Consider the following 26,801-nt stretch of genomic DNA (forward strand, 5'->3'; position numbering starts at 1 on the left):
AACTAGGGTGAAGGAGGCATTTATTCGGGGGGAGGGGGGGGGGCGTGGACGAGGTGACCGCCCTCTGCTCCACGTCCTTAGAGGACAGGATAGTGGGGAGGGCGAGCATGTGGTTTCGGAGCGTGGCCAGCACGAGGGTGTGTGTGCAGCCTGCCGTGGGGTCCAGGGCCAGTGGTAGCTGAGTGGGCGTTGAGGCTGGGCAGGACACGGAGCCAGAGCCTCGCGTGTCGGAGGAGTGTCCCTGAGACGCGGCAGTGCTATGGGACGCGTGTGTGGGGGCCGCACCTGACTCACCACTCAAGCGTTTGGGTTTTTGGTCTTAGGGTATTGAGATCATGTCCGAGCTTCGTTGGCCGAGATGACAAGATCTGTAGTTTACATAGGTTGCTTTAAAAAAAAACCAAAAAACCCTTTTCCCCAGTTACAAAATTAATGCTTTTGAAAATCTGGAAAATACAGAAAAGTAGAAACATGACAACAAAAATGTCCCCATAATTCCATCCCCGCTAGGGCACTATTGTTAACATTTTGGTGTGGAAAGAGCATTCTTAGTTGGTGTGCAAAGAGATTCATTACACACGTGAGCTGGTGTGGCTGTTTGAAGTCGCTTGGCCCAGACGTGCACTGATGCAGGATCTGGTTCGTGGAAGGTCTCCAGGTGGCCCGGAGCTCGTTTTTGGGGATCCTGTGTCAGCTCCAGGTCTCCCTCCCCCCCACCTGATGTTTGTTCCCCAGCAATAGGCTTGTCCCTGTGGCGCCGGCCCGGGGCCTGGCTCGCCGCGGTCCGCACAGCCCAGGCTGCATGTGCTTCCCTGTAGGCACAGCTTCCCAAGGAAGGCACAGAGAGGGGCTGCTCTTTGAACTTCAGTTCTAACAGGGGATGTAGTGCTCTCTTGGAGCGGTCTGGATTATCACGTGAGTCAGTCTCACCTCTCCTAATGCTGCAGGAGAGCCACGTTTTTGCGAGAGCCTCTAGGAAAAAAATAACGGTTTTCTGGTCCAGTCTTTGGAAATGTGACGGTGGCTAACCACGTTAAAGAGATACAAAGCAGTGACTTTCCAAGGTGATTTTAGGAGATTAGTGTGTTCTTGTTAGTATCCACAGAGAAGTGAGTGTGCAGTGCAGAATAAGTTCTGGAAACATTTGTAAAACGGACGGAAGTAGATGTAAGGCAGTGGAGCTCTGGCAAGCTGAATAATGGCGGTTTTTAAAAACATGCTGTTTGTAACACAGAACTAACCTGAGGACTAACGGAATTCTTAACCATAACCCTGAATTTATAATAAATTATTAAGGAAAAAAATTGACCCGGTTAAATGATTACGTCAGAATTAATTCACACATCTTTATGTTTCTTGCTTCTTTTGTCTTTCAGACTCTAAAAGTTTCTTTTTTAGAAATCGTTTTGGGGAGTAGTTGCCCTTAGGGAGGTTACAGAACAGCAGGAAGATGTAGGCAGGCCTGGGGTTAGACGCACCTGTGTTTCGAAGGCCAGCTTTTCCGGTGATGAGCTGTAATTTTGGCAGGTTTGTTTCCCATCTGTGCGGGGGCTTCACGGTTGCCACTTGGCATGGCGGTCTTAGGGGTTAGGAACGCGTGCGAAGCACTGGGCACAGTTCCCGGCACATGGGAGGCAGGCAGTAAATGGGGAGCCGTTTCTGTTGTTCCAGTGAAAGCCTCTTCTCCAACACGAGCCACTCTGCCTGGAGTTGACTTCATCAGTTACGCAAGCATAAGAATGAGCCCTTTCACGCTTGCCTCATTTCCTTTGATGTGTTAGATAATACTTAGGATTTTCCCTGAGCTCCAGGTAACTTGTTGTCTCTTGCATTCCTCCATTTCTTAATTAGTATTTAGCCCTCAATGGTGAAGGGGCTCCTTAGTGACTTGGGTGCTGCTGTTGCCCGCAGACATTTTTGAGCCTCTGGTTGTCAGACGCGGTGACGCACTCCCTCCTTCTGCTTGCTTCCCCGTCACTTGAGTTGCAAGAATCCTCCATTCGTTTTTTTGGAGCGTGGATATGTGTTTTCCATTCATTTGGCGACAGGGTGAAAAAAATCACGTCTACGAAGCAGTCACGATAGGAATTGAAAGTTTGTCATGCCAAGCAGATACCTGAGCGCTCACGTGTTCCCCCATGAGTCCCCCTACTTGAGTTCCTTTGACGAGGGAGGCCAGTAGGTGCAGCAGAACTGCTAAGATGCCACCTTGTACTTTGACGATGAGCACGCTTGCACGGACTGAAATGTGTGACGGAAGCCCGGTGTCCCTTCCTTTCCCAGGTGTCGTCTGAAGACAGGAGCGCCCTGTGGGCTTTGCTCACTTTCTATGGGGGGAACTGCCAGCTGCACCTCAACAAGAAATGCACGCATCTGGTGGTCCCCGAACCAAAGGGGGTAAGCATTTCACGTACATTTTCCTCTTCGCGCATCCCTTCAGTACTTCCGGTGCCGAGTGACGGTTGTGAGCTTCTCTCGGATTAATTGCTAGATTCCATTTACAAAAGCCGATTCAGTTCATTTACCTGACTTAGACCTGGCTTCATTCCGCAGACGATGCGAGATGATTATCGTTTCTACTCTGAGCCAGATGTGACCTCTAAATGCAAAGAAATTTGGGTTTATTTTGTGGAGAAAATGGGAAAGTTTTTGCAGTCTCTAGAGTTTCCTTTCAAATTCAGTAAAAGTTTAGTTCATTTTTATTTGTCAAAGTATGTATTTTTAGTCTTCTTCACAATTTTTAAAAAGGCGTTGTGCTGAGTAAAACTTTGTAAACGTGTGTTTGGCGAAGTTTCCAATGCCATTTCCTTTTTAATGATCTAGAATAGATACAAGTACATTTATCTCGATAATCGTGGGGTTCTTGTCTCTAAGCACTGGTGCGGCCACAGAGTTTTGGTTTCCCAAGTGGGGCCCCCCGGTCAGCAGCACCTGCCTCCCCTGTGCATCTGTGAGAAGCGCAGACTGCGGCCCGCCCCACGCCTCGTGAACCAGGACCCGGTGAGGGCAGGTGCAGAGCCCGGTAACCTGGGTGAGGCCCTCCCGGTGGTGCTGATGCGCACGAGAGTTTGAGGACCATCGCTTTCTGGAAACCAGACTTTGCTCCTCCCAGGAACGATGGTTTATGACTCTGAGAGTCAAGAGGAGTGTGTTTATGGCAAGTTGACTTTCCACGTGCCGGTATCCTGTTTTTTTCTTAACTGCTTCTGAATCCGTGCTGCCATCCTGTTCTTCCCACGGGTACCCTGGCTGGGAGTGGGGGGTGGGGGGGGGCAGGGGTGGCGTGTGAGGTTCCTCTTTCACAGAGGCTTTGACATTGAGCAGAGGCGATCTGGAAACGTGTGCCGTGGCCACGCTGGTTTCCTGACAAGAGCCATGTTGAGCCAGTGGGTGTGGTTGTAACTTAGCCACACGGTCCGAGAAGAAGCGTTTCTGTGAAAATGTAAGATGTGACTCTTAAAGTCTCTCGAAGTAAATCATGTTTTGTATAACACTCTAAGAAACATAGTATGTTTTGGTGAAACAGTATAACGGTTCTTTTCATATTAATATCTTATAATTTATGGCTAAGAGCAAATCATTTGCTTGTAGGTGGCTAGCTTGAAGGGAAACAAAGTATAGCTTTTGTAAAGATGAGCAAATACCTCTGAAGAGTCATTGTCATTGAAGAGGCAATGCGTGAATGTCAGACTCAAAAATAAACGGCATCTCTTCAAATCCTTTTTTTTTTTGCATTTTTATGAACAAAGAACATGTTTAAACGGCAGAGCGAAACCACCTTTCGTATTCCTGGATTTTTAAGATGTTCAGTCAAGTGGAGAAGAAAGGGATTTAAGAACAGAATCGGCGGAACAACCGGGAGTGTGCTTGTTGCTGGGAAGAGCTGGTCTCTGGCAGCTGCAGACCTCGCGGGCGACTGTGCCTGCTGTGGCCGGAGGACCCGCCGGCCCCCCGCCACTGGCCACGACCCGGACCCCGTGGGCTGCACTGTTGGCTCCCGAGTCTGTGCATTTAGATTTTTTTTTTTTTATGTTCATTTATTTTTGAGAAAGAGAGAGAGTGTGAGTGGGGGAGAGACAGAGAGAGAGGGAGACAGAATCCGAAACAGGCTCCAGGCTCTGAGTTGTCAGCACAGACCCTGACACGGGGCTCGAACCCACGAACCGTGAGATCACGACCTGAGCCGAAGTCGGACGCTCAACCGAGTGAGCCACCCAGGCACCCCTGAGTCCGTGCATTTAGTAACTTGTACGTGTGAGGGTTCGAGAATTGGAATGACTTAGCTGGGAAGTCAGCTCAGGCAAAGGCATCTGACATTGCTTTGTTCTTAGGTCGCCTTTGTTCAAGCAGTAACTGTCTTTCAGTGACAAAAACTCCCTGTTGGGTTAGAAGGGAGAGGACGCGTGAGTGACAGTGTTGTGCGTCAATTGCCTAGGACACAGTCAGGTCCCTCCTGAAATGAGTGCCGGCCCGGCGTGCAGACGACGACTCCGGCCGACCACGGCGGCTGCCAGCGTGAAGCGTGGAGTTTCTCCGTGGTGTCCGAGATGCTCAGCGACTGCACCACGTGGCACTAGTTTTACTTCTGCTATTTGTTAATAGTTTAAAAAAAAAAGTCACATTTTATTATTTTCAGCAAACCATCTTCCTACCTTGGAAAATAATGTAGAAATCTCAGATTTGTTACCTGGTCGTATTTGTGTAGCTTACAAATACTTTGGTGTGTGTCCAGACTTGTTTTCCTAGGACACCCCTGTGGCTCGTCTGGGACAGGCGGTCAGGAAGTTGCAAGTCTCTAGTCTGCTACAGAGGGTTCTCATCTGTAGCGACGTGGGAGGGTTGGTTTCGCATTTCATGGTTAAATATTTCGGGATGATTTGGGGGATAAAGAAGGGGATCTTTTAATTCTTTGAAGCTTTTATTTCAATTCCGTGATTTAGTGAGCGGACGGTGGTGTGTTAGTCTCAGGCGTGCACTGTCGTGATCGAGCACTTCTGCACAGCACCCGGGCTCGGCTTAGTTTCCGTGGTTAGTGCACGCTGTGGTGTGACTGAGTTCAGCATTCCGTATTCCCACGTGCTGCTCGACACATAGGTTTCAAAACGTTTCCATCTTAATAAAACGCATGACTTAAATCATGCTTTACACACAGCATGGTTTCAAGGAGTTCAAGCACACGGCCAGGAATAAAACAGGGTATTATCAGGCGTGTGGGTCAGTTGATAGAGTCGTTCGTAGTTGGCACAGCCTTTTAGGAGGGGGTGTAGTTAGAGGCCAGGAGCCTAAAAGTGCTTTCCATACTCTGATACCAGAACCCAGGAGTTCATCTCAGACCCAGCGATTCAGGGTATGTGTGTCGAGAATTAACTTCAGGTTTTCATGGTAACAAAACCCCAGACGTTAGAGACTACTAGAGTGAATGATGCAAGAAATAACTAAGCAGTGATCCGGGGGACGGGGGATTGCCTGAAATCACTGTGCAACAGAATGGCGTGTTGGGGTTAAAACGAGTTACGCCTGGGTGTGAGGGGCCCCCCCAGCTGAGTGGGGGTCACGGTGGCGGGGGTCGTCAGAGATGCAGCGTCACAGAGGAGACAGGTGAAGCGGGATGGCGGACGGTTGCCAGCTAACAGAGCTGGGTGACGGGTGCAGGGGATTTATTGCACGGGTGTCTCCGCTTTTGGAGTTTGTTGGAAAGTGTACCCCAGAAAGTTAGGAGCAGAAGGGCCGGCCTAGAAGCGCACGTTGACGTGGGAGGTTGTTCGCGACGTATGAAGCGAGAAGCACATTCTAGAGTGTTTGTGCCCCGGGACACCGTGGTGCCCCCTCCACCTTTTAAACACATGTACGTCTGCATTTATAACAAAGATGGTTGGAGCCGTGCCCTCAGATGGGGACGGTGGAAGGGTCTCAGCAGTATGGCGGTGATTACATCCGCTTCTCTTCTGGCCTCACGTGTCATTCACGCGTGTCCTCCCGTGACTGCGTTTTCAGAAGGTTAGAAGCAGAGCGTCCTCAGAAGCAACAGCGTGAACTCCCTGAGGCTCGTGGGGGGGGTCTCACTCTTTCCCAGGAGGTGGGTCCCGGCTTCCTCTGCCGTTGTGGCCAGCGCCGGCCTGAGGGCGGTCGTCTGCGTGGTCACCCTTGCCCTGACCGTGAACAGCGAGTGCCACCTTCGGTCTCCTTGCCAGGAAACGCGTTTTAATGTGGGGGCTCCAGCATGTTTGCCAGAGACCTGCTGTTACCCTAGGCTTTGGAAGCTGGGGCGGGGGGGAGATTCTGTTAGTTAAGCGAACCATAGTTACAAACTCGCTTATTTATTCTTTTTAGTTTATTTACTACTTTGAGAGCGGGAGTGGGGAAGGAGGGAGAGAGAGAGAGAATATCCCAAGCCAACTCCACACTGTCAGCACCGAGCCCGATGAGGGGCTCGAACTCAGGAACCGTGAATGAGATCATGACCAGAGCTGAGATCAGGAGTCGGACGCTTAACTGACTGAGCCACCCAGGCGCCCCTCAGACGTGTTTATTTTAAAGCTCCTGTATCATGTGACTCTTTCATTGATGTCTTTTATCCTTTGCTATCTGTGCCGTTCTACACCCTGACTTGTAAGGGGGCCCCTGCCTGTGAGCACACCTTTTCCATGCGCCCTACGTTTTTTGCTCAGTGCCCGTGCCTGCTGTCACGCCCCTGCCCGGCCTCACCTTGCAACAGAGGCCTTCCCTGAGTCGTGCGACTCACAATGGTGGGACCCTTCTGTACATGTGCCCGCCTCGCTCAGCAGTGGCTGCACATTGTATTCCTGTTCGTGGTCACGTTCTCTCCAGAGCGAAGTTGTAAATCTCATGAGGTCAGAGACGTGCTGCACCCTCTGTGTCTCCCGTGGAGCGAGCTCGATTAACACTAGGCACCTCGTTGAGGAAGCCTCCCCGCGGAAAGTCGGCCACCCTCCCTGACTGTGCCCGATGTCCTGAAGGAGCTCTGCCCCCATTGCGGCTTTGTACAGATTGTCAGTGGGTAAAAACTAAGCAAGGTGGCGATTATTTCGTTCGTAAGAGAATTTTCCGTGGGATTGCTAGCTGTACTTTTTTCTAAAATACCATCTGTAGAGGTTAACTTTAAACAAAATCTTGTAAGGGGCGCCTGGGTGGCTCAGTTAAGCATCCGACTTCGGCTCAGGTCGTGATCTCGCGGTTTGTGAGTTCAAGACCCACAATGGGCTCTGTGCTGACAGTTCAGAGCCCGGAGCTGCTTCGGATTCTGTGTCTCCCTCTCTCTCTGCCCCTCCCCCACTTACACTCTGTCTTTCTCTGTCTCTCAAAAATAAGTGATCTTTGAAAAAAAATTTTTTAAATAAAATAAAATCTTGTAAGACCACTGTCGCAGGTGAGGCCGTCCCGAGTTCATAGACCGATGGTTCATTTTGGCTCTAGTCGTGCGTCTGGAAGGAGTTTAAGCTTTTCCGTGTCTAAAACGGCAGTCACAAGTGCCGACCGTTTCAGCTGCATCCCTGTCCTGACGTTTTGAGTACACGGTTCCAGGAGATTCGGTAAAACTTACCGAAGCTGTGTTTATGTGTTTGTTCTTTACTTGCAGGAGAAATACGAATGTGCTTTAAAGAGAGCAAGTATTAAAATTGTTACCCCCGACTGGGTCCTGGATTGCATATCTGAAAAAACCAAAAAGGATGAAGCATTTTACCATCCTCGCCTCATTATTTATGAAGAGGAAGAAGAGGAGGAAGAGGAGGAGGAGGAGGAGGTAGAAAATGAGGAGCAGGATTCCCCCAACGAGGGTAGTACCGACGAGAAATCGAGCCCTGCCAGTTCTCGAGAAGGATCCCCTTCAGGTGCCCAGCAGTTCTCACCCACGTCAAACACCGGAAAACCCAAAGGGGAGTTGATGTTTGACGACTCTTCGGATTCATCGCCTGAAAAACAGGAGCGAAACTTAAACTGGACCCCAGCGGAAGTGCCACAGTTAGCCGCGGCCAAACGCAGACTGCCCCCGGGAAAGGAGCCGGGCCTGATTAACTTATGTGCCAGCGTGCCACCCGTTCCGGGCAGCGTCTTACCCCCCGACGTCCGGGGCAGCGTAATGGCTTCGGGACAGAACCTGCAGAGTTCTGAAAGATCAGAAATGATCGCTTCTTGGAGTCCGGCGGTGCGGACGCTGAGAAACATTACGAATAATGCTGACATTCAGCAGATCGGCCGACCGCCAAATGTGGCACACGTAAGTCACTCTGTAACGAGCGGGAACTTAAGTAACGGATTTTAGGGCTGGATTTTACAGATGGTTTCGATACAGGTTAGTATTTCCCGCTTCTTCAGGACAGTTAACTTACAAGCGGTATTTATTTATGTGAGAATTGTTCCACAGGGGTGTGTGTGTGTGTGTGTGTTGTCGAGCGTCTCTTCAACTCCAGCAGGTACCGGTGACGGGAGTGCTTGCCCCCCAAGGACGTTTCTGCTCTTAATTAGCCTAAAATCAGCAGTGGCTTGAAGCTGACTGCGTGTTCGTATTTGCTTATAATGAACTTCACGGTGGATAAATGACGTAACATGAACTCTTCGTTCGTTTACAGAAGTCGTAATCTCAGTTGATAGGATCCCAATTGGAGTTTGTTGTTGTGGAATGGACTTGGAAAGTTTCAGCAGATGTCCTTCAATTTAGCACCAAAAGAAAGTAGTCACGGTGGTATATTGGCCACTGTGTACGTTTCTCTGGGTCGTGGAGACAAGGTGGCGAAGGAGAAAGACCAGTTTCCCGCCTTCATTTCAGGTGTGGAAGACAGACACGTACAAACAAAAGGGCTCCTGTGGGTTCAGGGTCTGGGCATTTTGAAGACAGTTCAATAAGGGGTCCTATAATAGCCGACAGAGGAAGGAGGCCATTTAGAAGAGGTGGTTAGGGAGGGCCTCAAGAAAGAGGCGTGAATGACAGAGGCTGGGGAAGAACAGGGTGGGGGTGGAGGGTTCCCAGAGGAAGGAACAGCAACTGAAGCCCCAGAGGCAGGCGTGCATTCACTGTGCCAGAAGGGAAGAAAATCTGTGAGACTGAGGCTGTGGGGAGAGCTGGAGGCCTCTGCAGGGGTCTTTCCCCCAGGGCCTGGACCATTCTCCCTGAGGAACGAGGCCACCGTCTGAGCAAGCCACTGGGGCTCTGGGAAGGGTCTGTTTCTTGTAGATCGCGGTGTCACTGATGAGTCTACTGGTGGTGCTTCAAGTCCTTTGATTTGAGGTGCATGTTAAAAGTGTTCTCGTTTTTTTTTTCCTGTCCTCCCTTCCTGACTTAGCAGAGAGTTAGACAGTACATGGTTGAGACACCAGAATAAGGTGGAAGAAAAGAAAATATTCTGTAGACATCTGAAGGAAGAAAATTAAGGTGGCACGAGGCGAAGTGTGTAGGGTGGAGGGGAAGAGAGACATAATTGGGTTTGAGGAGAATGGAAGATTCTGGAATAGGTGATACAGGGATCCTGGGAAGACAGTATTGTTGGATGTGGTCAGGACCCTGGTTAGGTTGGTGACCACACATTAGGAGCTGAGGAAGAGTGAGTGAGATGCAGTTCACCAAGAGGCAGGCTGTGGAGGCTGAGGAGATGATGGACAGACGGAAGGACAGGCAGACGTGGGGGGGTGGAGGCCAAGGAGATGATGGACAGATGGAAGGACAGGCGGACACGGGGGGTGTTGGTGGCCGAGCAGATGACAGACGGACGGAAGGACAAGAGGACGTGGGTGGGTGGTGGTGGCTGAGGAGATGACGGACGGACCGAAGGACAGGCGGACGCGGGGGGGGGTGTTGGTGGCCGAGTTAGCGATGTCGGAGGGGCGGTGGCTTGGGAAGATGAGAGACGGAGGGGGCCCAGGTTACACGCCAGCAACCAGTGCGACCTTCTGCCTGGCGTGTTCATTTTGGGGCAAAGAAGATTGTGGGGTTTTTTGCCAAAATCGTGGGATCGTCCACAAGAGCGGGATTTGTGGCATTTCCCGCAAGGTGGGTGAGCCAGTATTTTTCAGCCTGAATGGTGACAGCGCGTGGTGGCCGAGCGGCAGACTCCCCTTTCGCGGCGAGGCGCCTTCCGTGGGCTCCCCCCCACCGCCATACTTGGACTTCCCATCGCGGTCCTGTACCTGCCGGGCCGGGAGGACTTTGAGTCGGCGGGACACCGTTCTGGAGGGTGGTGGCGAGTGAGGAGGACCTGAGGGGAGGGGGGGAGCCCTGAGGGGAGGTGGGGGGAGAGGACGGAATGCTCTGTCCATTGGGGCCCACACTCACATGGGGTCCCTGCGGGTGGGGGGAGGACGGAACGCAGAGAACGGCTCTGATGGGGAGTGGGTGCTAAAGCCACGAGGTCCTGGGCCCGGCACCAGAGGGCCGTGAGGGGAGCAGAGCCGAAGGTCAGAAAGAACCAACCGGAAAGCCAGGAGCTTGAGGCCGGTGGAGAAGGCAGCCGGAGGACAGCCCGGAGGCAGCGGTGGTGTGACTGGGGCGTGCGCGGGGAGGCCCGGCGGCCCCTGGGCGTGCAGCTGGAGCGCGCACGGACCCCTCCTGTGGTCTGGGGCCCAGGGGCCCCCTGCTGTCCCCCCGCCGGCTCACCGCTGCCCCTGCCCCTGTTGCCGCCCTGTGCTTCTCCCATGTCCACTTCGGCCCACGCCCCCTGAATTCACGTTTGGATGGAATCCGCTCCTGTGGGGTGGAAATGGGTGCCTGCATCAGGGCGTGGGGTGCGCCCCGCAGGAGGGCCGTCGGAGAAGCCGGCCTCAGGCTCTGGTGCGCTTCGAGGCCCCGCGAAGCCCCCCCGGGCCCCAGGGAGAGCGGCTGCTCAGAGACGTTGCGCGTGGTTTTGGTTTGCAGGGACATTTTGCTGCTAGAAGTGAAGAAAATGAAGTTTTGAAATGTTACAGCTAGAGGACAGATTTAGTTTAAAAATAGATTGGGGATGAGGAGAACACAGCCAATCATCAAAATTTGTATAGGCTGCGAATTGGTAGTGGCTAGAGCCACGTTGTTTGTGTTGAAATTCTTTATATATTGGGGCACTTGGTAGGAAGCAATTTAAATAAAGAAAGCAATAGCGTCACATGAAGGAAGAATCCAGACTTGACGTTCGATAAGAACTGCTGTTTGTGGAATGGCAGATTATGCGACCAAGCAGCCAGGAATCCCGCTTGTTTGATTGCTCGAGACTAGCGCGTGTTTTCCACAAGAGGCACATCAGACGGTTGAAAAGCCCGGCTTTCCAGCCCGGTGTCCGTCTTACCCCAGGCCAGGGCTCTCGTCCTGACCCCTGTCTGCTCCGAGCCACCCTGTGCTCACAGCCTGCACCCACCCCACCCTCTCCCAGCTTCTCCTTGCTCCAGGCCTGGAGCACCAACCCCCACCCCCACCCCCGATGGGAGGGGAACAGCCTCGGGCTCCAGACCTTCAGCCACTCCTGGTCTTTTCACCCTTTGTACATACAGAGGGTCCTTCAGACCTTCTGGAGCTGCCCTGTGATCTGGGGTTGGGGTGCAGGGGCGGGGGAGGCAGCCTGAGGCACACCACTGATTTCACCCTGCCCATCGTGGCAGACAGGCCTTTATTCCTTATTCCCAGTCAAGCTCATGTGGGTTGTGACTTCTGCAGTAAAAAAATACATGTGTACAAAACTTTAAAAAATTCAAGTGGCACCAAAGGGTACAAAGTGGTAAACTCCCTCCTGCCCTTAACTCCTGTGTCCTCTCCAGAAGCAGCCACTGTTACTGGCCCGCTGCGCTGACAGGCTCAGGACTGATCCGCAGAAGTCCTGGCAGCTGTCCGCCACCCGCCCCTCGCGGCTTTTGTGGACGTGTGAGCATCCCAGTTGCTGTCCTGCTGTCTGGGTGTGGTACGCGCTGAGGTCCATTTCCCTCCGCTTTACGCGATACTTTTTAGTACTTTTAAGCATAGAGAATAAATCGTTACCCTGCCGGTTATGAGTTTGTTAAAAAAATTTTCTGGTTAGAGCTCTGCTGAGGAGCTTCTGAAGTGTGGAGAGAACTCCTTATGGAGAGAGAGGTCTTACCTGTAAGTGATTTCAAAGACAGATCGTGCAAGCCTCGAGTTTGGCCTTCGTTTTTTTTTTTTGTTTTTTTTTTAATGTTTGCCTATTTTTGAGAGAGAGCGAGCACGAGCCGGGAGGGGCAGAGGGAGAGGGAGACAGAGTCCCTGCTCTCTGCTGAGAGCAGAGCCCGACGTGGAAGTTGATCTGATGATCCCTGAGATCACGACCCGAGCCGAAGTTGGATGCTCACCTGACTGAGCCCCCCCGGGCGCCAGGCCTCCATCAGTTTTAGAGGCAGCTGTTTGGCCACGAAATCCAGAGTCTGCCACCCTTGCAAATTATGTGGCCTTTACGTTCTGGAGTCTGTTTAAGTGGAAGATACATTTTAAGAACATACTTGAGGTTTTCGATTTAGTCATGGCTTACGTTGCAACTGGATTTTAGAGTTTTGTTTAAATGGCAAGTGTGTTTTTAATTGGGAAAAAATTCATTGTAGGACATAACATTCAGTGCTGTGCAGGATGGTACAATAACGTGCCATCTGGTGCTCTGGCCTCTCCCGACTCCTGGCCCTGTCCCCTCCCTCCCCTCAGCTTGCGGGCGGCTCTCCGCTGACGCCTGTCGTCGTGAAGGAGGAACTAGAAGGGAGCGGTCTGGGCGGTTGGATTTTCTCTGGCTTGAAACACTTCGCTCCTTCTGAAGAGCCCCCCGTCCTTTTGGGGGAAGGTTGACTCACCAGCTGTGCTGAGGATTTCTCAGTCGAGGGACCGTTTGCCATTAAACAGACCTACCGTTGGTGTCTTTTCCGGCCCCCGTTTACAGAGCTGCCAGGGCGCAGGGCAGGGTAACCACGGAAGGGGGGGTGGGGGTGCTTTCACTGGGGGGTGGTCTTCACGTCCGCCTCCTCCGGGGCCCCTTTCGCTGTTGGAAAATGGCAGGTGTGGGGAGGAGCTCGGGCCAGGCCGACTGGCTGCAGGGTCCACTTTTTCCCTGGAGCATCCCTGGGTTAGGAGAAGTGTGCAGCTTGGCAGGGGGATAGGGGGGTGCCGGTGAGGCGCCGTGCCCGCAGCACATTGCGGGGGGCGCAGAGACCCCTGCAAGGAAGCAGGGCGCCTCTCTTTTCTCCTCCCCCGCCCCTTTTTTTTGTAGCCCCGTGACTGTGCTCTGTCGAACGCATCAGCCGTGTGAGTTTACACGTGTGTCGATTTTAAGGCATTAGCTCGTTCCGTGTTACCTACTTCCAAATTCTGAATTCCGGTGAATTCGTTCGCCTTATCGAAGTCGGTGACGCTTGCCGTTTGGTGCCTCCGTGTCGCGCGGTGCCGAAGAGATGGCAGGGTCCACTCGCGTTCTCCCGCTTGGAGGACGTTAGTCCGTTTCCCTGTCGCTAATGACTTCGCCTCATTTTTGTTTTCTAGATCCTACAGTCCCTTTCAGCGCCCACGAAAACCTTAGAGCATCAGGTGAACCACAGCCAGCAGGGCCACGCGAACGCCGGTGCCGTGCTGTTCGGCCAAGTGAAGGTGGCCCCGGAGCCACACCTGCCGCAGCCGCCGCCCCCGCCCCCGCCGCCGCACCCGGTCCTGCACCTTCCGCCCCAGCAGATCCTGCAGCTCCAGCCGCAACCGCAGATCCCGCAGCAGCCCTACGCCCCGCCGCAGCCACACCCCTTCCCGCAGCCGCCGCCGCCCCGCCCGCAGCCGCCCCTGCAGCCGCAGCACCCGCAGCCGCCGCAGCACCTGCAGCAGCAGCTACAGCAGCACCTGCAGCAGCAGCAGCAGCTGGCCCAGCTGCAGCGCCTGCACCTGCAGCAGCACATGCACGCGCCCGCCGCGCCCCCGCCGCCCCAGGCCCTGCCGCCCCAGGCCCCGCCCCCGCCGCAGCCGCAGCCGCCGCCGCCCCCACACCCGCACCAGCACGCACCCGCACCCGCACCAGCTGTTTGGACACGACCCGGCAGTGGAGAGTTAGTATCGCGCGCGGTCTCTCTCTCCCCTAAAGTCTTGTCGGGAGGCGCCAGGGTGGGGTGAGGGGCTGAGGGTTCCCGTCGGGAGGGTCCTCACGGAGAGGAACAGGTCCGGTCCCCAACGCAGGCCCCACTTGTCACGGTGGGGCGTCCTGGCCCCTGAAGGCAGCACTGGGGCCCCTCACGGGGCTCCACGCACTCATCCGTGCGCACACAGTGTCTGATCACTTCGTGTGCACCGTCAAGCCCGCGGACCTGTGTTTTGAACGTACTGCTCAGGCTGCGAGCGTCCCGGTGGAGAGCGACCGGCTTCAGAAATGCAGAATGAACGCAGCAAAGTCAACGCCTCCGTTTTTTGCACACACGTACTCAGGGGGTTTTATTTTCCTCGTGTGATTCCGTTCCAGTTCCCGAAGAAGGGTTCCTCCTGGGCTGTGTGTTCGCGATTGCGGATTATCCCGAGCAGATGTCTGATAAACAGCTCCTGGCCACCTGGAAGAGGGTGAGTTGTGCCTGAAGAAACACAGCTCGGTCTTGAGGACTTGCGGAATGCAGACTGGCCTTCCGTCCGTTTGGCTGCCCTCAGTGACCTACACGTTGTTGTGTTGGGAATGTATTATGGGCATTTTATTTTGACACTCTGTGACCTTGGGCAGATAGATCACTTTTCTGGGCTTCAGTGTTTCCCGCTGTAAGGGAAGCATGTTGGACTTCGTGATTCTTGAGATTCTTCCAGCTCTTAAACTCTCAGGGCCACAGGTTATTTGTGTATAACTGGGGATGTGAGAATGAGATCAGGTATTTGGTGCCCTGGGATAGGGACCATCATCCTCTGTGTGCCTTAATCCTTTCTGTCTCCAGAGGTGAGTGCCGGACAATCTTAGACTCTCCAGCTGGGAAGGGACCTCAGAGTCTCTAGTCTGTAGTGGAACCGTAGTGCTCGTATTTATTATTTTGTATGTTGGCCTTTAAGGAAAAGGAGAAGTAAACGCTTTTCCCGCTGTGCCGCAAATCAAAACTGATTCTAATTTAAAAAAAAAAAAAAAAAAGACTGTAAGTATGCTTCAGGCAGATCTTAAATGCGCTTCCCCGAAAGCATTCCTGTTGTTGAAACACTCTCCGTGTGAGACAGAATACTGGGAATGCACGAGGGGGAGAAAACCGCACATGAGTCGGAGAAACAGCCACCCGTGATGAGCAGGAGGCGGGACGGCAGGTGCAGCGAGAGCCGTGAGAAAACACAGCCCGCTGGGTAGGGGTGGGGGCCTTGAGAGAGGCCTGTGGGGACGGGTGGTTCCTGCACTCAGTCTTAGGACAAACAGGAGGGAGCATGGAGGGTGTCCCAGTGAGAAACCCTCGGTGTAGATGGGGGGGGGGGGGGTGGCAGGAAGGCACGGGCTCCCGGCCAGGCCACCCCTTCGAAGACCTTCTTCCTGTGCCACGTTACAGAAGTCGGATTTTCTCCCTGTAGTTATTAAAGCATGCAGAAAAAGGAGAGACATACATTCCAAACCATGAAACGTTGAGTTACGGGAGTGCAGGCAGGTGACTAGGCCAGTTGGGAGATGCTGGTAACCTGACCTGGGGCAGGAGGCAGAGAGAGGAGGGGAGAGGCCCGTCTGAGAATCACGGCAGCAGGGAACTCTCTAAAAATCACAGAAGTGTTGGAAGGTGATGTGTAGAAACTGGCCTCAACACAAAGATATCTTTGTAACTCAAAGACACAAAGGATAGAGACAAGTCTGCTTCTGTTTGAAGCTCCGGGATTGGTCCAGGAGGGCGCGTAGCAAGGGACAGGCGTGCCAGTGCAGACGAAGCACGGGCAGGAGCACGTGGAGAGGGACGGATGGGCACCGTCGCTGCAAGTTCGGGGTACAGAGGGAGGGCTGCCCGGAGCTGCGCCCCAGGGACGGCTCTAAGAAGCAGCAGTCGGGAGGTGTCACGGAGCAGCCGGCGGCATCTCCGGAGCCCCGAGGAAGAGTGGCTCCTGGCTTCGGATGTCGCGGCCTGTCTGCCCGTGACGCACCGCTGTGGTGACTGCATCCTCAGGTGGCCACGGTTGGGCGCCCCCTCCCACGGAGATGGGAGAGGAATTCTCTGGGTGAGGGTGGAGGGCAGTCGTGGAGATGAGTGGAGGGAGGCGCCGGCCTCAGTTGGAGCAGGAGGAGCGGTCCCCGAGGGGCAGCTGACACGCGCTCTGATGTGACCTGATGTGCCTTATCTGTCGGGGCGGGAAGAGCTACACCGTGCCCTCTGCTGTGTAACGAGTCCTCCGCAACATGGTGACTCCCAGCAGGGAACACATGTCACCTGGAGGGTGCTTCGTGAGTGGAGACCCTGCCGTGGCTCAGTAGGGTGGCTGTGGCCAAGGCACTCTGCTCACGTGTGGTCGGGAGGAGCCGGGCGACAGGAGCCACGGGGCCTTCCGTGGGGCTGGGGCAGCACTGGCCTCCGCCGGGGCAGGTGACCTGAGGCGGAGCAGGGAGGAAGCCACAGCGTCTCCTGTCTAGGAAGCTGCATGCGGTCGCTGCACCGTATCCTGTTTGTCCAGCCCATACCAAGCCAGGAGGCCAAGCTCTGCTCTGAAGGGAGGCGCATCCAGGGATTTGTGGGCACAGATACCACCACGGACAGTAGTTGTGTGTTGAAGAGTTTGGGAATGACGTAGTGAAAGGTGCATAGAAAACTAAGAAAGGCAGGCGGGAGGGAGGGAATACGGCTCTTAACAACTGCAGGAGATGCGAGCCAGGGTGAGCCCTGCAGGAGGAGGTCAGGAGGCGTGGATTCATGAGAACATACCCGGAATTGTCGGAAGACACGTGAAGAGCTGACTGTGCTTGCTGCAGGGGGATGAGAACCAGTGGTGTAGAAACCACTCGTTTGCTCACATGCCTTAGTAAGCCATGTTTGTGAACTGCTGAAACAAAAATCGGTAAATTCTGGTTTTGGTTTTTTCCAGAGAAAGAGCGTGAGTGGGGGAAGGACAGCAGGGGAGAGAGAATCCCCAGGAGGCTCCACACCATCAGTACGGAGCCTGACCCAGGGCTCGATCTCACGACTCTTGAGGTCCCGACCTGATCCAAAATCGAGAGTCAGATGCTCGACCGAATGAGCCACCCAGGCGCCCCGAGTAAAATCAGATTTAAAAAGTAAATGGCACCTGGGTGGCTCAGTCAGTTGAGCATCCAACTTTGGCTCAGGTCACGATCCTGCAGTCCGTGGGTTCGTGCCCCCCACGTCGGGCTCTATGCTGACAGCTGGGAGCCTGGAGCCTGCTTCAGACTCTGTGTGTGTCTCTCTCTCTCTCTCTGCCCCTCCCCTGCTCATGCTCTGTCTCACTCAGGGATAAATAAACATTAAAAAAAATTTTTTTTTTTTAATGTAAATGAAGCAAGGAGTGCCTGAGTGGTTCAGTCGGTTAAGTGTTCGAATTCAGCTCAGGTCACGATCTCGCAGTTTGTGAGCTCGAGTCCCACGTCAAGCTCTGTGCTGACAGCTCAGAGCCTGGAGCCTGCTTCGGATTCTGTGTCTCCCTCTCTCTCTCTCTGCCCCTCCCCTGCTCACTCTCTGTCTCTCAAAAATAAACATTAAAAAAAAGTAAATGAAGCAGAACCGTTTTTGTGGGGCAGATGTTTTTTTTAACAGACCGCGAAAGTCCCTCCCTTCTGGTGCGCGGTTCTTTGGACTTTCACAAATGCTGCCAGCACCATGCAATGCCACAGAATAGTTCCCTCAGCCCTAAGACAGATCTGTTGTTAAAGATCAATTTCGGGGTTTGCTAACTTCCTGCTATTTATTTATTTATTTATTTATTTCTTATAATGGCTCTTAGCCAGGGTGGCTCTGCCCCCCAGGGACGTTTGGCAATGTCTGAAATGGCATGACACCAGGGCGGGTAGTAGGCGTCCAGTGGGTGCAGGTCAGGGGAGCGTAGAACGGCCTCCACCACGCGGTGCTGGCTGGTCTAGAACGTGAGCAGTGCGAGGTGGAGGGAACCGTGTTACCAAAAGAGAACGTTCGTTTCTCTTGTCTTTCCTCTGGAAATTCGAGTTAAATGAACGTTGGAGCTCATTTTCGCTTAACGGTGCTGAGTGGAGAACCTGTAAATATAACCCATACGTGTATCGTATATGTTCTGGTGAAATATACTATAAAAATAGACGATGGGCTCTTTAATAGTCTAATTGGAAACCGTACCCTGTCCTCCTGAGCACACGAGGTTGATTATGACATTGGCTCTCCTGTGTGTCTAGATAATCCAGGCGCACGGCGGCACCGTGGACCCGACGTTCTCGAGCCGGTGCACACATCTCCTCTGCGAGAGTCAGGTCAGCGGGATGTACGCACAGGTGAGTAGGGCAGCGTCCCCTGTGACTGGAATGAAGTCTGGCCCGTTTTGTGGACCATCTTAGGATTCTAGTGATTGCTGTGTTTGGAAAGGACCTTTTTCTGTCTCTGAAGATAGCAGAGTCCCTTCTTTTCACCAGTCTTTGCTGGGACAGATAACCTTGTGGTCGCCTGGCCTTTACGTCTTTGCGCGCGGTGTGCCAAGGACGCGCCCCTTCTCTCAGTCCAGGGCAGCCCCGTGACCAAGTGGGGGGCGGAAGCGGGACTTGCGCCCTTGGGGGCCTTCGTGCGTGGGGCCGGACGGAGCCTCTGTAAACTCCTGCAGGGCGTGGGCTCGCATGGTGTCCCCTCGTCTGTGGCCTCAAGTTCGTGTCTTCTCTTCTAACAGTGTTCTTACTTGCGGACAGAACCCTGTTAATACGTGTGTGATAAACAACCTCCCCGAAACTGCTCTTCAACACTGTAGCCTTTTTCTGGATCCACTTTCCAACTAAAACTGCAGAAATGCCTGTGAGGTTTTTTTTCCCTCCATGGCTGATTTTAGGTAGGCGGTGACGTCTTCTCGGAGCCTGTTCTTTTGGGGGCCCTCCATGTTCTTGCAGGGGCATTTTAATTGAATTTTGATGATCATCGATGTGATCTCATTCCGTGATTATTTTTAAGGTGGTTACAAAGCGTGTTGCCTTTGCCCCGGTTGCAGGCTCCCGTTCGCGTGTGGGTCGTCACGTTCTCAATCGTGACGTTTGTCCCTTTGGTAAATCGAGGGCTAGATGTCGTGACATTCCCGCGAGGGCTTCCTGATCCCGGGAAGGTGTCGTCGTAGCTGTCCAGCCTTGCGGTTTTGTGCGTGACCCTGCAGCCACAAAGCCCCAAGCACAACAGACCCGTGATTCTGTGTTTGGTAGGCGATCAGGGAGAGGAAGAGATGTGTCACAGCGCACTGGCTAAACACCGTCCTGAAGAAGAGGAAGATGGTGCCGCCCCACCGTGCCCTTCACTTCCCGGTGGCTTTCCCCCCCGGAGGGAAGCCGTGTTCTCAGCACGTAAGGGACTCGGCTTTGTTCTGTGTTCGTTCTCCTCCGGCAGAGTAGGTCCTGCGCTGCTTTCTGCCTCCCGCTCGGGCTCCCTCTGGCCCGGCGCCCGAGGGCCCAGGCGGGGCAGACACCTCCCCTCCCGTGCGCCTGGCGGCACAGGCTCCTGCACGTAGGAGAGTCTAACCGGGTCTCCAGCGTCTCAGACGCGACTTAAGGTCCCGGAGTAAAGCGGGGGTCTTGTGCCGGAGTGGCCACCGCCGGGCAGGCCCCTGTCGGTACCTGTGGGCTCTCTCACTCCGACGACCTCAGAACTGGGATGGGCAGGGAGGGTGCAGAACTCGCCCGTTCGTATTTACACGCTTAGTAGGACGGCTCTGTTAAAGTGACGTCAGCAGCGTCCTCCCGACACAGAAGAACTTCCCCGGGTCTGGTATCTCGGTCGTCTCCCCCGTCGGCTACAGACGTAGCCTGCGTCCCGTGAATAGGATGCTGCTTTCGACACTGTCGGGAGCGGCGTTCCCAGCTGCCCGCGGGAACGCCACGTGCACAGAACAGGCCCAGAGAAGGAAGTGGCCACGGGTTAAATCGTCACTGCGTCTTGGCCTTATTTGCTCTCTTTGTGCTTAGATTATTTCTGTGACTGGATTTGTCGACAGTGACAGGGACGACCTGAAGCTCATGGCTTACCTGGCAGGCGCCAAGTACACGGGCTACCTGTGCCGCAGCAACACGGTGCTCATCTGTAAAGAGTAAGCACGCCTCTGACGCCACGTGGGCTCCCAAGTCCGCTTACGACTTGGCGGGTGTGTCAGCAGTTCGGTGTTGGTCGCCGCGTCGCGTTCCGTGGTGGGAGCCCGAAAATCGGTCTGTGGGAGTAACAGCAGTGAAGTTTGGACGTTCGCAGAGGCGTCCGTAAAGCACTGCGGTGAACTAGAATCTCAAATTCGCGGGCTTTGAGTCCGCTGAGTCGGGTCCGGGGAGTGAGGCAGACGCGGGGCTCGCCGGCGATGTGGGACCGCGGCGTGAGCCTGGACGCACCCTGGGATCGCAGTCGCCAGCCAGGGGCTGCCGTCGCCTTGGCTCAGGCAGCCCTGCTGGGTCTCTGATACCAGATGCAAAAGAAACACTGGTTTGAACGGTAGATGCTTCTAGCATTTAACGAAGTGTGTTTTTCCTCAAAACCAAAAAGGCCTGCCGGTTTGAAGTACGAAAAGGCCAAGGAGTGGAGAATACCGTGCGTGAACGCCCAGTGGCTTGGCGACATTCTCCTGGGGAACTTCGAAGCGCTGAGACAGGCCCACTGCGGCCGCTACACGACGTTCAGTCTGCAGGAGCCCTTTGCCCCTACCCCGCACTTGGTTTTCAGTCTCCTGGGTAAGTGCAGTTTCACGGGTCAGGTTCATCAGTGCGGGAGCTAGACGTGCGTCCACCGCCTCTCGCTTGCCCGAGGCACCGCTGTGCGCCAGCTTCCTCTTAGTCCCTTCCCCCCACCCTGCCCAGGGGCTCTAGCCGGTTTGGTGTTCTCGTCTGCCTTTTTAGTAGATGCCGGGGATAGAAGGAGCACTCCGCTTTTCGGTCTGGTCTCCCCAGCCAGCCCCTGCTGGTCTCCCGTGCCCGCCTGTGCTCCTTCGGCTTTAGGCCAGCACCTGTGGTCTCCCCTCTGTCCTTGCCAGCTGCTCGTCCTGGGCCACACGGACCCCCGCCCTGCGGGACACGCTCTGACACTCAGCTGAATGCGCTCCAGAAAATGCCCGTTCAAGCTCGGCCTTCATAGGCTCCGTTTTCAAAATGCTCATTAAGTCTGGTTTTCCGGTGGCTTTAATCGTGGCTCTGGAGTTTGGTGTTTGGATGGCTCTTCGTTTTAAGCCACAGTCTGCTTCCCTGGGACGTGTCTGCCCGTTTGACTTCAGTTCTGGGAGCTTTATCGAGACCTGTGGTCGGTCCTTGAAGCAGTCAGCACGGCCATCGTGTAGGGAGGTGTGCTGGTCCCTCGGCCACCCTGACGTGCCGTGGTCCTCCGTGTGGGCCTCCCGTTGTCACGGGTGGTTGTGGTTCCCGGGAACGGCTTCCGGAGTGACGCCAGGGTGGGCTGGGGGGCGGCTCCGCTCTGGACACCTGTGCCGTGCTGCGTTTCTTTGTGTCCCTCACCTGGAGAACCCTCAGTACGGGACACCCGAGCATGTCCCGCGGCTGCTCTCCCCTTACGTTGTACTGAAAACGTTTTTCAGCATAAGCGTGGTGCTTGCGTTTATCCTTAATGAATGTCCGCTGAGCCACCGACGTGTCTGATGTAACGTTACCGGCCCCAGAAAAGGGCCTTACAAACGGGCTTTTCTGCTTGAACAGTATGCTGTCGTCAACGTAACTCGTTTCTCTCTAGATGCCTGGAGGGTCCCGCTGAAGGTGTCGGCAGAACTGCTGATGGTACGTCCAGTCAGCGGCCCAGTCACTTGGGCTGTCCCTGTCTTACAGGAACGCGGTAGGCACAGACCTGTGTTTGCACGTTCGAAACTCTTTAAGTGATTTGTCAGCACGGCGTCATAGAAAGTTCAGCACACCCGGGGTCTTCGCTCCCCTTCAGTCGGTGCTTTTGTCATCGCCCGTATGTGTGCACGGGGGAGCACTGCTCGAGCTGCAGCGAGAGGGGAGGCACGAGCACTCACAGGGCAGGAGCCCTGGGACAGCGCTGGCCGCTCGACTCGCGTCGGGCTGCCCGTGGTACAGGTCGGGGACCCCCTCACTGTGGGCCGGGCCCCGGTGGGTGAGGCCGCCGGATGCCGGTGGCTGTTGTCTCGGAAGCAGGGACGGGCGGCCTTCCTGCAGGGGCCGTGCAGCCACATCTCCCTCGTGTGATGCTGGGACGTCGGGTCCTGTTTTCCGTGTCACGCTGCGGTAACCACGCCGTGTGATCCCTGGATGCTGGGTGGCCGTGTGATGTAGGGGTTAGGGTTACGCCCGGGTCACCGTGTGTATTCACCTGTCTGTTCGTATTCAGGGACTTGAGTCACGTGCCCGCTGATTTTCAGCACATCCCTCAGCACTACAGAGTTAATTGGGGGGTTGTGTCCCCGCAAACAATGAACTGAGGGGAACCCTCCGGTCAGGGTCACCCAGTGACACCCCGGCCTGTGTTCTGTGATGGTCTGCCCTGCTTGTTTTCCCAATCTAGCCTGGGAGCTGCTGAGAATCGTCCGGAGTCTGTCAAGGAGCCCGTAGGCTAATGATAATGTGGTCCTGTGTTTTTTCTTTGCTTAAACTAGTAGTTATGATTTGTAAGACACGGCTGGCTCTGACACACCAGCAAAAGCAAATATTCTCCTGACTCGCCCGGCTGGCAGAGATGTTCCGTGGCCTTCGGGATGAACGTGGGAACGCGGTCACGTTCTCCCCGCCTCGGCCCCAGGGGCCTGGACGGCGGCTTGTCCCGCGGCTTCGTGTGGTGGTCACAGAGCCGCGGGTCTCAGAGACTCGGGGGCCAGTTTACCTTGTTCCTCATTGCCCCCGACGTGTGGAGTTTGGAGACTAAGGAGCTGAGGGTTGTGTCCTCAGGGCAAAGGTCAGAGAAGGAGAGCCTGGCCCCGTGCCTGACGGGCTAGCGGGTCTCGCGTGTTTTCTGGAGATGCACCGACTTTCTTTTTGGTCGTGTGGATACAGCCGGGGTGTTTAGAAAACGTGAAGGTAAATGCCTGAGATGGAGAGGCAGTGGCTTCACGCAGTAAAACGAGTGACCCGCGTAGCCCCTGGCAGCGCGGCAGTCTGTCCGGGGACGGCTTTCGTGAGCCGCCACACGCCAGATTTCTGTTGCGGGAACAGCCGTGTTTTAGGGGCGAGATTGCAGGGAGTGTTTTCCAAATCCCGCGTCAGGACAGCAGACGACGCGGGAACGAACGCTGTTGTGTGGTAGCGGGGGCAGAGGACCGCACGTGCAGCTGGGCCGGGAAGGGCCAGCCGGCGGGCAGGTGCCAGGCACGCGGGCCCCTCCAGAAAGCCCGCTGGCCCCTGGCCGGCGTCCTCCTCGCTGCCATCCAGGCGCGGCTGGCTTCCGTGTGGTGGAGGGACGCTTCTCTGACGCGGGTGTGTGGGCAGCTGCTGTGTTTTGTGCACAGTCGACTGACGTGGACACCGGTGTGATTACAGGGTGTGAGGCTACCTCCCAAACTGAAGCAGAACGAAGTGACCAACGTCCAGCCTTCTTCCAAAAGAGCCAGGTACGGACAGCCCCTTCCCGCCACTATGGTTGGGGTTCTCTGCAGGCCTGTGTTAGAAACGCTCACAGTTGGGGAGATGCCGGGACGTTTTCATAGAAAACAGGATCTTCTGACTTCCTCTTGGTTTATAACCTCATTGTGCTGGGTCTCGTGGCCGGGCCCAGAAGGGGGACAGACATATCTGTCTTTCTCTTTAGTTAAAAAAAAAAAAAAAAAAGTTGAATCTTTTTGGTTTTATAAGTTTTATATTTTTTAAGTGTATTCATTTTTGAGGGAGAGACAGAGCGTGAACAGGGGAGGGACAGAGCGAGAGGGAGACACAGAATCTGAAGCAGGCTCCAGGCTCTGAGCTGTCGTCACAGAGCCCGACGCGGGGCTCAACCCTGAGCCGAAGTCGGACACCCAACCGGCTGAGCCACGCAGGCGCCCTGCATCTTTTTATTTTTAAGCAAAACTGTGTCCCACCGCAGTCGGTAAAGCGGCAGGCGGGAAGGGCTGGCGGGCCGCGCCGCGGGAGCAAGTGTGGGATTGCGTCCCCGAGGTGAGCCCCGCGGCCCAGGCGGGCAGGGGCCGAGAGCCCCGTGGAAGGACGTGTGCGGAGGCGGTGGTCTCGCCTGCCGAAGACCTGGCTGGCCAGTGTGGGTCATGTGATTCGTAAGGCAGGGCAGGTGCAGGATGAGCGGGGACCTTTCTCCTTTTGTGACTGTGGAAAAGCCGTTACTTCCAAGGCGGACTCGATGAGGCTGTCCTCCGCAGTCACCAGCTTCCCTCGCCTCTCCCCTGCTCTGCATCAGGCCCATTGCACCCCCACATCACAGTCCATGTTCCAGAAGCGTTCAGGAACGTCTCAGTCATGTGATGACGCGTTTTTTAAGTTGTCATCAAAATGCCACAAACCTTACAAAATTATTTTACCTAAACGGCCTCAACTGTCAGCTACGTGAGACTGAGGTTTCATTTAAAATGCGTGCCTAAGTCAGATCGCTTGCTTTGTGCTTCTGGCGTAAGGGCGGCGGACAGGGGCCTGGCGCCTGCCAGAGGTGCGGCTCCGGGGATGCCCCTGTCACTGCCTGGCCGGTGTGGACGCCCCCCACTGCCTGGCCCGTGGGGGACGCTTCCACTGGCACACCTGGCTAAAACCCCCACTTTCTTTTCTAAAGCCCGTGGAGACCTTTGTGGGGGGGGGGGGGGAGGGTGGTGAGGAAGAGACGGCGTTCGCCTGAGCTGGAGCGCGTCGGTCTCGGGGGGTGACCGCGTCCAAGGCGGGGAGGCCCTCGCGGTTGCCCCTTACCGAGGAACCCCGCACACTCGGAGCTCTGAAGGCTTGTGCGAGCTGTTAGAATCTGTTGTTTGCTAAACAACATGTTTATTTTCTTTCACAGAATTGAAGATCTACCCCCTCCCACCAAAAAGTTAACACCAGAATTGACCCCTTTTGTGCTTTTCACTGGATTTGAGCCTGTGCAAGTTCAACAGTATATTAAGGTGAAATTCCATTCTACCTTCTGGGAGGAGTTTTAGCACCGTTCCATTTTGTACACCTGGCTTTAGGCTAGCAGTGTGTTAAAGTAACATTTAATCGGGAACGTCTTGCTACAACAGAGTTTTTGGCTTATAAATCAGTTGTAGTCATTTTTACAGTAAAAGTAGCCATTAAATCGTAAGTGACGTTTCACCTTGTTCTGTGGTTTTTATAGTTTTATACTTAGACCCTTGCTCTCTTAATAGTAGAAAATATAACTCGGGTGAGTAGACAAGACCCACATTTATGGTCCTGCGAACGCGAGCAACCTGCTTGAACGTGCTCGTGCCAGAAGCCCCCCCCCCCCCCCCCCCCGGCGTCGGGGAAGCCGCGGGCCACCGGAGGCCGGTTCTCCTGGGTGGGGACCAGGGTGGCCGCGTGCTTGTGCTTGGACAGGAAGTGGGAACGCAGCCTTCAGCGTGCTGTCGGAAGTAACAGCACAAGGGAGGGGACATCTCGCTTGGCTGTTGTTTCGGGGGCGGCGGTTCAGAGGGCGTAAGTCGGCCTGTTACCACGTGGGCTTCGTTCATCGTACCGCTCAGGTTTTGAAGAAGAAACCGTCCTAAGTGCTGTATCAATTTTTTTCACTTTTAAAATTGAGCCTAGTTACGGAGATCTTTCCTGGATGTTCACGTCTTCTCAGTCACTTCTCTAATTTTTATGAACAGGGTCTGTCAATGTGCCTCATCAACACCCATTTCAGCTTAGAAAGTCTGGGCATGTTCACGCCTTTTCGTGAAACGCACCGCCTTGTTCTCTGGGCATCGTGTCTGTGGGGTGTGATACTGGGGCCCTCGGGGAATCGCTGGTTTTAGCTCAAGGCGCGGGGTCGACTCCGGACACGTCCGTGTGCGTTGCTGTGCTCGCCGTCTCCCAGCTCTCAGGCCAGCGCAGTGTGCCTCGCTCAGGTGCGGCCCCGCGCTCACCTCCGCTCTGTGCCCCTCCCTCCAGAAGCTCTACATCCTTGGGGGCGAGGTCGCCGAGTCTGCGCAGAAATGCACACACCTCATCGCCAGCAAAGTGACGCGCACGGTGAAGTTCCTGACGGCCATCTCCGTGGTGAAGCACATCGTGACGCCGGACTGGCTGGAAGAGTGTTTCAAGTGTCAGACGTTTATCGGTACGTAGCGTCCACAGCTCCGTTGCTGATGTGGAAAACCGACACGTGTTTTTCTCGACTTTATCTCTGCGTTCGTCCCAGCAAACGCCTCATTTGCTTTCTTATTCTTGATAACTCACCATTAAATTCATAAATGTCTCCCACGTCCCAGTGAGTCACTTGATACTTTTACCTTGTACCGGGAAATAGGAAGGCTTCGGCGTTTGGACGTTGGGGGGGAATAAGGCCTCAGCCTCCGCCTCCTGATCCTTCCCGATCCTGATGCGTGTGTTCGGTCCGGATGCTGGCCGTGCAGTGCGATCTCGCGTGCAGCACAGGGTACGGGGATGGCGTCCAGGGGTGTCCGGGCACAGCTCTGATTGCAGGCTCCGTCAGAGGGCTTGGTCGTCTGCCCCTCCTCGTCTGCCCCGCGTCGTTCAGGGCACCAGGAGCGAAGTCCTTCTAGGTGGTTGTGCTTAGAGACGGCAGAGAAAGCATAGGTTTTATTACACGGATCAGTGGACCGAAGTGCTTTTAGTGGAAGCAGCAGCAGTGTGACCCCCTCCCCCCCAACCCGTGTGGTGCTCCCACGT

The 26,801-nt window shown here is 54.8% G+C and overlaps 1 protein-coding gene and 1 long non-coding RNA gene across 5 annotated transcripts in view; one reads left to right on the top strand and one right to left on the bottom strand.

Moving 5' to 3' along the window:
- Positions 1–26,801, top strand: part of PAXIP1 (PAX interacting protein 1) — a 51,387-nt gene that overhangs the window by 16,393 nt on the left and 8,193 nt on the right. The window contains 13 exon segments of the mRNA XM_053217828.1: positions 2,284–2,397; positions 7,598–8,236; positions 13,451–13,948; positions 13,950–13,998; positions 14,406–14,500; positions 18,252–18,347; positions 19,251–19,388; positions 20,007–20,128; positions 20,569–20,753; positions 21,760–21,803; positions 23,517–23,587; positions 24,970–25,072; positions 26,061–26,229. Coding sequence (XP_053073803.1) covers positions 2,284–2,397; positions 7,598–8,236; positions 13,451–13,948; positions 13,950–13,998; positions 14,406–14,500; positions 18,252–18,347; positions 19,251–19,388; positions 20,007–20,128; positions 20,569–20,753; positions 21,760–21,803; positions 23,517–23,587; positions 24,970–25,072; positions 26,061–26,229 — 2,323 coding nt within the window.
- LOC113596762 (uncharacterized) overlaps positions 24,936–26,801 on the bottom strand; it is a 29,888-nt gene continuing 28,022 nt past the window's right edge. For all 4 annotated transcript variants that reach the window (XR_003417581.2, XR_008296529.1, XR_008296528.1 and 1 more), the window contains one exon: positions 24,936–26,683. This is a non-coding gene — a long non-coding RNA (uncharacterized LOC113596762). The remainder of the gene's footprint in view (positions 26,684–26,801) is intronic.

This window comes from Acinonyx jubatus, chromosome A2 (genome assembly GCF_027475565.1).
Source record: "Acinonyx jubatus isolate Ajub_Pintada_27869175 chromosome A2, VMU_Ajub_asm_v1.0, whole genome shotgun sequence".
NCBI lineage: Eukaryota > Metazoa > Chordata > Mammalia > Carnivora > Felidae > Acinonyx > Acinonyx jubatus.